Source organism: Colias eurytheme, chromosome 17, assembly GCF_061535395.1.
Source record: "Colias eurytheme isolate Ceu_HAF_F1 chromosome 17, ilColEury1 Martin Lab GWU primary, whole genome shotgun sequence".
Classification (NCBI taxonomy): Eukaryota; Metazoa; Arthropoda; class Insecta; order Lepidoptera; family Pieridae; genus Colias; species Colias eurytheme.
In genome coordinates, this window is record NC_142996.1 from 9,233,361 (window position 1) to 9,245,886 (window position 12,526).

The following is a 12,526-nucleotide window of genomic DNA, read 5'->3' on the forward strand; positions in this document are numbered from 1 at the left end:
TTAACAAGAAAAGGGATCCGCACATACAGACACACGGACGTCCAAGACAGAACTTTTTTAAACTGTTTTTTAACTAGTTCAAATAACAAAAATGACATCAAAAATATCATGAACGTTAAAAATAGTGTTTTTTCTTAATATGTGTGTGTATGTATTATCTTACAAGTGCAATGTATGATACATAAAGACATTTTAACCCATTGACCACCGAGCGCCCCGATCGGGGCGCGACACAATAGATTATCTATTGTGTCTGTGATTCCGGGGACTGATGGATTAAGTTTGAAAAATCAGATGTTTTGCGCGAAGTGACAGTAGTACCCATAACCCACCTCAACGCTTCGCTTATGAGGCGTGCAATAGTGTACATACTCGCTATTCGCCTTTAGTTTCGCGTATTCGCGTCAAAGAGGTTTTTGTTTTCAAATGTGTGATGTGGTTCGCGACGACACTCTTATAATTATTATGTTTTGTCGAGTAACGATGGTCAGCACTCGAACGCCATGCATTTGAGGGGCGTGGTCTAGCCACACGATAAGAGCTTCACCTATAGAATATCTCACCTCAGAATCAAAGTTATCGTGCGGCTTCAACTGCGCCTCCGGTCTTGCGAACTCCCTTCGCGAGTAGAAGACATTCTGCACGCGCGTATGACCCGCGGTCTCGTACGCGAGCGCGAGCACTGCGCGCACGCAGCGGAGGGGCGTGGTCTTGCCGCACGTCTTCAATATCCAGCGCCTGTTCGATACGAACATGCTGCTCTCACTGGAACAATAGAAAACAAATATTGTACATTGCAGAACACTTTTTTTATAAATATTTTGGATAATGATTTTTTACGGATGCTTTGATCGGTTTTTAAAGTGAATCTTTATTACATCGTCTCAAACTCTTTGGTCTGTGTAGCGCATGTCGCGTGTATCGCGGCTGCCGAGTAGGTATACCTACTCGGCAGCCGACCGTCACGCGACATGCGCTTCACAAAGCAGTGTTCGGAACCGTTCAAACAGTTTCACTTTTACCGTGGTTTCATAAAACCAAACCACACAACATTTTTTATTTTTCCTACTAAGTACATATTTATTAATCCTATTTACCAAGGGGTAAAAAGAGCGAAGAATGGACACATACTTGAAGCTCATTTGTATACGTATCTTTTATTTATGACCCTCTTCCCTTTTGGTTGAAATGATGTTTTAAATGTGATCTAATCTACTGTACAGTATACTATTGAATTAAGCAGGTAACAATTTAAATTTTTTTAATAACAAATTGTTATTTTATTTGTTTAATCACAAAGAAACAATCGCTATCAAAAGTATAGTATTCAAGGGAGAGACAATAGAATAATATTTTAGTAAACATTTAACACACGTATTACTTGTTTTATCAATGTCTGTGACACGAATATCTATAGCTAATTATAATCCATTTGTCATGTCCATATTTGCAATATCATTAGGGAAGTGGGATTATGAGGTTACTGGACAAAGCACCTATACCCATTGACCCACTTCTGATAATATATTAGAACAGCGTTTAGGGATACATGAGCTATATTGTGTAACTTAAAAGCTTACAATTTTTCAAAAGAAATATCTACTATAGTTATACACTCGTGAGCAAAAAAATCGACTCAGGACGCACGCTCGCGGTTAAAAGTCTGTAGCAAAAAATCTGAAGCTTTTATTCTATTTCTGACTATAACATCTCAAAGCGGTTAGTTTTAGCTTTAAAATGTGTGGTCTACTTTGGTTTTTTTAATTTATTTTTGGTAATTATATTATACTAGCTTCCGCTCGCGACTCCGTCCGCGCGGATTTCGGTCTTCGCGTGGATGGTTTATTTCTCCATTTTGAGTAACTCTGACAATAACATCTTATAAATATCTATTGGACTCAAATACGGCTAGGCCTATAATAATACCCAACGTGTGTTCGCGGTTCTACAGAACAACGTCTATGGATAAAACATAAAAATCAAGATTATTTTTTTTCTTCGAATTTTTTCAGGATAAAAAGTATCCTATTTTACGCCCAGGATAATAAGGTATAATTATACCAAGTTTCATCGAAATCGAACCGTTAGTTTTCACGTGATGTCTTCACATACAGACAGACAGACAGATAGACAAAAAATTTTTTAATCACATATTTGGGTTTGGTATCGATCCAGTAACACCCCCTGCTATTTATTTTTTCAATATTTTCAATGTACAGAATTGACCCTTCTACAGATTTATTATATGTATAGATTAGCTGGATCCAGCGCCTTCACTCATAAAAAGTATCCTCAATGCTAATCTAGACTATAATATATCCATGTAGCTTTTATCCAGCTCTGATCAGCTGTTTTAGTGTGAAAGAGTGACAAACATCCATTACACACATTGTATTTAACTGAAATTGAGTTTTTTGAGGATGAAGTTACTGTTTGCCAATTTTATATCGTTACATATTTGTAACATTTTGTAACTTTAAGATGATAGCATAATATAGTTCGATGTCCTATTTGTTACACACACTTGTAATGTGCGTGCGAATATATCAATAAAAGAACTAAATTATTGAACCAAATAATTAAATTTTCTACAGTGAATAAAATCCATTCCTAAACCCACTAAAACCATGAATTTAACTTACGGCGGGGGCACACGATGCGTTGCGGCGCCGCACCGCAAAGATTTCACCGTGTCAGTGGGCACACGAGCGGTGCGGCGCCGTAACGTTGTTTTGTCGCAGCGGCGCCGTAGCAGCGTTGCACAGCGTCAGCGTTCAGCGTCCTTCCTTGTGACGCAAAACAACTGAGCGGTGCCGCTCCGACGTCGCACCGCATTCACCCCTCCCCGCCTCGTCTTGGTGGTTACAAGTCCGGTGCGGCGCCGGAGCGCATCGTGTGACATGCCACAGATATTTCTATGTAAGACGACGCAGCGACACCGCTCCGGCGCCGGACCGCCGCCGCAACGCATCGTGTGCCCCCGCCGTAAAAGATGTCAATAAATTCTCGGAATTAATACTAGCTATCTAAACTGTACAAACACTCTTATGTTTGCACATGGATCTAGATAAAACTATGTTTACCTTACATGGCAGACTCATTGATGAAAAACATCTACAAATGAGATGAAACCACGTTAGTATTAACTGTTTCATTTAAGACGATACACAAAAAAAATCCACTGCTTGGCGGGCGGAGTCTAATAGCTCACTATCGCGAACGCGGGTGTGCGCGAAGTCATTCTTGCAAACTCGCCGCGCTGCCGCTGGCCGACTCGGGACAAACATGTATGGAGTCGTCATACAGTTATAATATTGTTATACATTTATTTAATTGTTGATTTATTGGTTTTATTTTCTTGCTTATAAACAAATAATCTTCTTTTTAACAACTTCTTAGACATTATTAATAATAATTATTATTTAGTAATGTTTACGTTATTACAAAATAATACAGGTTATAATAGGTGCGGTCGGAATGATATTTTTTTAAATAGAAAAATTGTTTTAAAAAAAACACAAAATATATTGACGCATGTATTTATTTTTTGCGCATTATAATTGTAATTATTCATTACAAATAATCAAAATAAAACAGCCAGAACAAAGTTAGGCCCTGGTAGGGAAGGTAGGCAGGTACAGCAATGTGAGACGAACACTGGCTTATTTATACCAATAATAATGTATTATAAACATTAAATTAAGTTTACAACAAAAATACATAATATTAGCTAATGTGAAAACGAATCAACCAATCATCCCACAACAATGAAATGTGCACACAAATATTCATCCAAATCGGTTCATGTGATTAGGAGGAGTGACTGCAGCGCCATCTTCCGGGCCCCATTGTGTTTCCAGATCACCCAGGAACTAAATTTAATATACTTACACAAAATTTATCGAAATGAAAACTCACATTACTATGTAAATATGAATATAAACCTGTTTTAGTACTAAGCAATTTCCCGCACAGGTGTAGTAAGTATAAATGAAATAAATATCAACATCAAATTCTTTACACAACATACTTATCTACCACCTACGAATAAATGTAATTCTTGAAATTTTTTCGTATTTTTTTAAATATAATACTACTCCAATGAGCTCCTGTTCCATATTACATCCACCATACTTCCACTAAGTTCACCATGATTTTTTATTTCTTTGCACTTTGTTGCTTTTTGCTAAAAATGGAATCATGCGATAAAAAAAAGTAGAGCGTTGATAACATACATTTTTGACTGAATAAAGGTACTTACGAAGGAGTGGGTTCACATTGTGAACAATCAGTGGGTTTATTTTCCTTCTGGATTCCGGATTTCTGAAAAGATTATCTATGCTATAAATGAAAAAATCTTACACATTCGTTATGTACTTAAAACAGGGGTACATATCAAACATCGTCTATAATACAATTATCATCAAATTTAAAATAAAACCAACTTACTTCATTAATTTGTTCCAATTGTAAGCATTCTTTTTCCTCCAACCTTTATGTTTCTTCTTCTTATTTTCTTTATTGTCCCCATTTGTCTTATCGTGTTGTCACCCTTTGTTACGATTGCGCGAGCGACACAAGTTCCCCGTGTGACGGCCGTAGCGGGAATGACTCGTGCAGCGATCGGGGTAGGAAGGTACAGGGCGGCTCTCGCTATATTGGCTGGTCGCGCGCTAATTTCAAGTATTTCTTGTTTATTTCAAAACCATCGCATATTTCAAAATTCTAAATCGGTAGACGTATAGGTTGTATATTTTATAGTTAATATCCAAAAAGTCGTAACTTTACGTTTGTTATTTTGTAGATGCCAGAGATTAAAAAAAAATAACAATGACAACTTTGTATTTTTTTTCTATCGAGAAAATATCATGGAATCATGTTTCTAAAACGGTAGACGTATTGTGTTACTATTGAACTTTCTTGTCAAGAATTTTCATCACGACAACTTTAATAATATAAAAATTACGAAGGTTTAAAAAGGACCGTAAATGTTAGAAAAATTAATTCATCACCTTTGCGTATTGCGGCAAGTTCTAACTGAACTTATTATCACTTTCTTTAACTTGAAGGAAACTGTATAATGAAAGAGGAGGATACGAGAACAAAGCATTAGTTTTTTAGGGTTCCGTAGCCAAAATGGCAAAAACGGAACCCTTATAGTTTCGTCATGTCCGTCTGTCCGTCTGTCCGTCTGTCCGTCTGTCACAGCCGATTTACTCGGAAACTATAAGTACTACAGTGATGAAATTTGATGGGAATATGTGTTGTATGAACCGCTACAAAAATATGACACTAAATAGTAAAAAAAAGAATTGGGGGTGGGGCCCCCCATACATGTAACTGAGGGATGAAATTTTTTTTTTCGATGTACATACCCGTGTGGGGTATCAATGGAAAGGTCTTTTAAAATGATATAAAGTTTTCTAAAAAACATTTTTCTTAAAGTGAACGGTTTTTGAGATATCAGCTCTCAAAGTCGTAAAAAGTATGTCCCCCCCCCTCTATTTTTATAACTACGGGGTATAAAATTCTAAAAAAAATAGAGGTGATGCATGCTAATTAACTCTTTCAACGATTTTTGGTTTGATCAAAGTATCTCTTATAGTTTTTGAGATAGGTTGATTTAACTGTAATTTATTATATTTGCTGCTACGGAACCCTTTGTGCGCGAGCCCGACTCGCACTTGGCCGGTTTTATTTTTATATATCCTGAGAATCAGTCAGACAGCTTACAGTTTAAAATAGGATAAACTAAATCATAGCTAGATGCCTATAATTGAACTAACGGAATAACATCTTCATATAAAGCTTTCCGCCCGCGGATTCGCCCGCTTTGTCTTAAACCCAATAACTTGGATACTTAAATCATCCTCTTCAATCACTCGATCTATTAAAAAAAACCGCATCAAAATCAGTTGCTTAGTTTTACAGATTTAAGCATACATAGGGACAGAGAAAGCGACTTTGTTTTATACTGTGTAATCCAGGACATCCTCATACTTTTCAGTTGTCATCAAAGTAACCTCTGCAAGCTGAAATCATATCGAAACCCCACAGTCACCCCCAGTTGTAAACAACGAATGTACTGCGTCACAACACGGCACCGCGCAGGCGCTGATCGATATCATTGTAACCTACGCTTACACCTGTCTATCAGACCTGTGATTTAGGTACTCGTTTTACATTGGCTGAGGTATATTTAGGTATCGGTCAAGAATAACGCTTATGTAGAGAAAAATCTGATTATACCACCGTTCCGTCACGATTCTGAGGCGAGGACTACCAAACTGCCTTCTTGACACTCCTCAAACTTTATTTACGAAATTTCTATTTTATATTGCCTGTCTAAAACCCCGAAAATTTTGTCCCATGTAATCTGGTTAATAATCTCATAAGCCCAGAGCAACTGGTACCATGGAATACATTTGAAAGATACAATGTCTACCGAATAGCTCGTCTGTCTATTTTTGCGTTATGATTAATAACCAAAAGAGTTCCGTGCCAAACTTGAACTATGAGATATCAGCAGGTGCATGTATTCAAAGCATGCCCATAATATATACCAGAATTCGTACTATTTAGAGAATTGTGATCATTAATAGGAAATCCTGGATAAATTACTATCAAATTTAACGCTACATTGTCCCTAGAAAGTTCTATAGAAGGTGCATCCCGTACATCCCTATCTAGCTCAAGAAACTCGGTCATAGCTCTACCAATCGAGCGTGTAATCGTATCAGGCCAATTTGCCTGGACAGAAAGCGAACCCAGCAATTTCCCGTATTGAATATTCCGAACTGATTTTGATACATTAGTTCTTATACAGAAGTTAATAATGCATTGACTACGCGACTCGTGTTCGCATGTATTTATAAATCATGCACGTTCTATTATGATGGCTGGTGTATAATTAGAAATGTTTCCATTAGAGTAGCTTGTTCAGTAATATGTGTGAAGTTGTAAATTACGTTTGATCTATCGTCACGTTCAGATTTCAGACTTCATTCATACATGGATCAGAAGGATTAAATTATTTATGAATAGGAAACTCTTCTATCGAATCATCTTTTTAGATATGGAAGGAAGGCTATATAAGAATAATATTTTCAAAGTACTTGTGCATTTAATCACGTTTAACATAGCAACAACATCATTACACCCTAATGATGTAGCCAGCAGATTTAAGGTAAGTAATAAGGTAATAACAAACAATAATAAAACAAGAATGAATAAAATATAATATGTGCGTGTAATTGCTAAATATTTCCCTATTTCTACCACGCGAGTGTAAGGAAGCGAGGAAACTGAAGGAACTCATGTTATTTATATTGGATTAGCGCATTATCAGGATATCCTAGGTAAATGAAAAGACAAAAAATTTATTGGCACTTGGTATGTAGTACAGTTAGCCAAAATCTGTTTGGATTGGTTAGGGGTCTCAAGAAGACTAATGACTTGAAAAATACATTAAAATTAACAAGCAGGAACGCATCAAATTATCTCTTAAATTAACTGATCAATACTAACGGCGCCACTTTTGTTCAAACGTGAACAATGTTACTTAAATGCAAATAATAAACATTTAAAACCACAACTGATTATTTAGAAGAATACAGAGCTAAGTAAATTAGTCATAATACCTTAAAGATAAAAAATGAATGAAATTAAGATTGAAAACAGTTTCAAAGTCAGGAACCTATAGGCTATAAATTCCAAGCGATCACCCCTTCGGTCTTATACAAACTATAGAGATTCAGCTTTGTCAATTGACACTATTGACCCAGAAACAGTTACATTGTCGCTTCTAGAAGGTCCCGATACCGTCAGAGCTTGAACCCATCAGGCTTTATTGACATTGATTGTTTGCACAAGTGGTGTTATGTAACAATCAACGATTCATTTATGTACGATTGTGATGGACGCTGATTACTGAACGCTGTTTTTATTTTATTTTAGATTGTGTTTATAGATAAAATTTGATTTCTTTCGAATTCAGAGTTCTAGATGTTAAGGTTTTGCTTATAACTTCGTCATTAAATTAAATTGCCTAAATTGAGAACAGTAATGGTTACAATTTAGAATGGTTATTTTGTAGGGACGAAATCTAAGTTCAAACTGTAACCGGGTTAAAAATATTTTATGAGCCTTAGTTAAAACACGAACGCAAGCTTACCAAAACGTGATAATAAATAATTTTCTTTTGCACAACAAAATACGGCTAAGATTCTTTCTAAATGAGACGAAAAGTATGATGTCATCATAATATATATTATTCTATCAATCAATTACATAAGCTTGTGGTAACTTCCCAAGCGTCTTGAATCTTATCTTAAAAAAAATGCTGTATCATATAAACTGCTACTGATTCATAATATTCTCTAATCTCTACCCACGGAAGTCACGTTTCCTACCATGTGGGGATCTTAGGAAGAAATTGGCAAGCCAGAATGTTTATTTATAATTATTGCAATGGCTGATTGTGACTAATACAGACAGGTCATAGACTGGTGCCTATTGGTATTGGAAGCTATAATGTAAATGTTTCTGCGGTGCAACGGTCATAAAATATAGCATTTAAAGAAGGTATAATTTGACACGATTTCAACCCACCATATCAATAGTTAACACCATGAAGTTCAATCAGATAATTGCTATATAGTTCAACTAGCTGTTCCCCGCGGTTTCACCCGCATTGCTCCGCTCCTGTTGGTCTTAGCGTGATGATATATAGCCTATAGCCTTCCTCGATAAATGAGCTATCTAACACCGAAAGAATTTTTCAAATCGGACCAGTAGTTCCCGAGATTAGCGCGTTCAAACAAACAAACAAACAAACTCTTCAGCTTTATAATATTAGTATAGATTACATAATATAACAGCTGATGAAAGAAGACCCGTATCATGGAGATTTTAGGATACCAATGGAAATTTTTATTTTCACAACCCATCAATCGCTTGACCAAACAGGTCTGGCCCATCAACAAAAACAAAAACATGCGGCGAAAAAATCACCCAGATAATAGATTACAAACATCAATGACCTCGGCTGTTAAACGCTTCAAGGTTGGCTATTCGAATGCTTCTATTGAATTTGATTCGGTTTCTTTTGGCTGTGTCGGTTCGTGTCTGGTATGCAAGTATGTCCAGTTTAATATATTCTACTTAGCGTTAGCACATCTTTTAGCATACAAAAATATCTTCGCTTCAAAGTCAATTAGTTCCTTAAATAAATTTAATACATAAATTAACTCTGACTCATAGAAAAAGGTATTGCTGGAACTTTAAAGGACAGGGTGACCAATTTCAATCTCTTGTCTCCTTTAATCTATTTTGAGATAAGATGTATGAGTAGTTTTAAGGCTTGAACCCATTACATTGTATTGGCAATTCTATTATGTATACCCAATAATGACGTTACATCATTGATTACCTAATCACGTACCTACTGTCCATAAATTGACGAAGCCTTGGTAATGCAAGCATTTCATGTTTTCCTTTTTTGTTATGGATCTCGGTTATTACCAAATAAAACTACAGATTCATATGGGTCGTCTTTATTTACGAGCGTTGCTTCTACATACTGCATGATAATATTGTTTCGTATTACAATAATTTACACATTGGTTTTATAGATTGGTCGAATAAATGTTTCCATGGCAAAACATGCGGTATGAGTTATGACGGAGAGAAATCATATAAATTATAATGAAGTCGAATTTCTACCATCTATTACCAAACAATATTATAAAAAGTAAAGGTTTGATCGTTTTGCTCAAAATCTATTGAACCGATTTAAAAAATTACACTAGCAGAAAACTGAGTGATACAGGCTATATTTTTATTTTAATCGTGGGCGATATTTTTTAGCAGAACGGACCTAACTTACAACAAATCCTATAACGAAGCGGCTGAAGCGAAATTCTCGTTGCGAACTCATTCACCTTGGCAGAGCTGAGCTACGGATAAGGTGTGAATTTCAAGGCACGAGTTACACGATTGTTTCGTAGCCGATGTGTCTAGTCAGTTTTGCTTCAATAGAAATTATGTAAATTGAGATTATTGTACGAATTCCAATTGAATTTCGTATTGGAGTTATTAGAGATGGGCAATGTCTTGTCTGGCAAGGCGTATAAGGGTTTAATTTTGAAAATTTGGTTATATGGCTGTCCCTACTAGATTATGTATTTAAGAACACGATGTTAAGGACGACAAAAGTCTTAGCCAATAACGATTTCGCAATAACCTTTTAGGATGTGCTTTAAAATTAACAAAATCTTATCAAATAAATAATTCATGATTAAGCTAGATAAATATGGAACACACATGGCGCAATTTCGCACCTATTTTGTTCCAACCAACCTATCTTCGCATCTACATACAACTTTATATTCGTGAACACGAGGCACGTGAGTGAGACGTGTCTATTTCGCAGTTTCGTATATCTACAAAGTCCTATACCACATAAATCCAGACCATTGTGGTCGTCCTCCGCGCATGCGCGCACTCCACCTTGACCTTACCCTAGCTACTTAGCCGCAGGGTTGAAATCGTCGAGACGATGGTGCCCATTCTCGAATACAGAATTTCGCTGACGGGCCTGGAGAGGTTTATTTTTAGACGCGAAGTTTGGGTCTACGCAATTTGTGAGGGTTGCCGGTTCATGAAATGTTACAAATTGTTACCATTACAATGTTAATGCTAATGTCGTGTTTTAACAATGTATTTGTGGTATTGGCTAGAATTTAACATAATAGTTAATAAATTTTACTAGTTAAACTGGGTTTGCGGTGTATCATGGCGACCCACCACAAACTTCAATTAGGGTTTATTTATTAGCCTAAAAACACTGTATGTATTTCATAGTGCTGGTTTAAGCAGGTAAAAAATTAAAATTCTAAAGCATTTTTCTCATATTGCGGCAATTTATCTTCTCATCCAAAACTTTAATTCATTATACAACTTTGTAATAAAGTGTGAAAGTATAGTCAATACCAATACACAAGTCGCCTCAGAGCCTAAGAGACGTAAATCTTGGACGCAGCTGTACTGTACACGTGCTCTCCACTATTCAAGAGGCTACTGCACTCAGACGAAACAATTTCACATCTCAGTACTTTTTACATGATAACTAGACACCTGACCCCTAGATACCTCAGAGCTGAAGGCGAGTTCAGTCCAGTCATTCATCATTTCGTACAGTCGCGTAAACAAGATCAACGACCCTTTATCATTGACCGATCGGCTGACGTGTTCATCGTCATAATTATATAATGCATTACGCGCTTGAACATCTTCCAGGGAACATAAATAGCGTGGTACCTGCTACATCATCGTGTGTACAGCAGCTGCGGTACTGCGCGACTGTACATTTATTACGTCCAATTTAGTGCAATGATAAATGACGTTGAGTGTACTTTATGGCCAATGTGTTCTTTGCAAAACGTTTGCGTCAATTGTTTTTACAGAATACGTCGTTGAGGATGAGGTCTAGTACTACTGTACTCAGATCAAGCAAATAAACTTGGAGATGTTTCTTAAGTGTCTTTTTAGTTTAAAGGACTAAGTTGTATTTTAAAGTCTCAAACCTATATAAAGACCAGAGAAATAGTTAACTCGTTTCCGAAGAATTGGTGAAAATAAGAAACACATTGGATAGGATTGAGTACCTATTCCTATAATTTTTGAAGTGAAACTTCTTTATCGGGGTTGGGCAAAAATTTAGTGTAACATTTTTGCGTTACACCGTACGCGTGACATTTTTGCGTTACGCCATACACTCGTGACATTTTTAAGGTCATAAAGAAGTTTCACTTCTTACGTGTGTACTCTAGTGCACGCATACATTTTTTTTTTACATAAAATATCTGAACAGAATATGAGGTAAGATGAAAGTCACTGCGCTGCATCACGAATTTATTAAAAGCACAAAAACTATAAGTATAAATTCATAAAAAAGCAGCTCCAAAAATAAATGTAATCAGTGCCAAGCGTTTTTCTGTATTCTACGTAAATTGTTGTGTTTTGGTTGTAGCTGTGTGTAATTCGTGGGATAAATTGAGTACTGTGACGTCATAGTACTGAGTACTTACGATTACATATTATATGGATATGCTTATGTAACGTGTAATAAATTATTTTATTCGTCATTTTATGTGTTCTTCTATTTCCGTGTAATGAAGCAATGAAAATCTAATACTCCGATGGGTTTTCTTAATAACATGGTTCTTTACTCCTTTTTGTGCCTTCCAAACTTGACGCATCTTCAAACTATTACGTCATATTCGTTACAAACTTTGTTCTAGAACATTATGATAAAATGTGGGTTAAGTTGAACGATCTCCCATTTGAAGATAAAAAATTAAAATTGTTAAAAAACGCGATAAGGCGACTTTGAGAAAAAATTCTAGAAAAAGATAATGATGTTGATGACGTAACTGTCTTTATCTAAATTAATATGTAATTTTTACATTGAATTTTATCTATTTCAGAGTTCAATCAAATTAAAACATCAAGTAAGAACTTTGAT

The 12,526-nt window shown here is 36.0% G+C and overlaps 1 protein-coding gene and 1 long non-coding RNA gene across 2 annotated transcripts in view; both read right to left on the reverse strand.

The window, feature by feature from the left end:
* Positions 1-12,526, reverse strand: part of SamDC (S-adenosylmethionine decarboxylase) — a 28,035-nt gene that overhangs the window by 6,053 nt on the left and 9,456 nt on the right. Inside the window, exon 3 of the mRNA XM_090111764.1 lies at positions 564-765. Coding sequence (XP_089967890.1) covers positions 564-765 — 202 coding nt within the window. The remainder of the gene's footprint in view (positions 1-563; positions 766-12,526) is intronic.
* On the reverse strand, positions 3,620-5,009 carry LOC149901408 (uncharacterized). The gene is made up of 3 exons (XR_016457693.1): positions 4,450-5,009; positions 4,262-4,323; positions 3,620-4,186 (listed from the first exon to the last, which is right to left on the reverse strand). It is a non-coding gene; the product is annotated as an uncharacterized LOC149901408 (long non-coding RNA).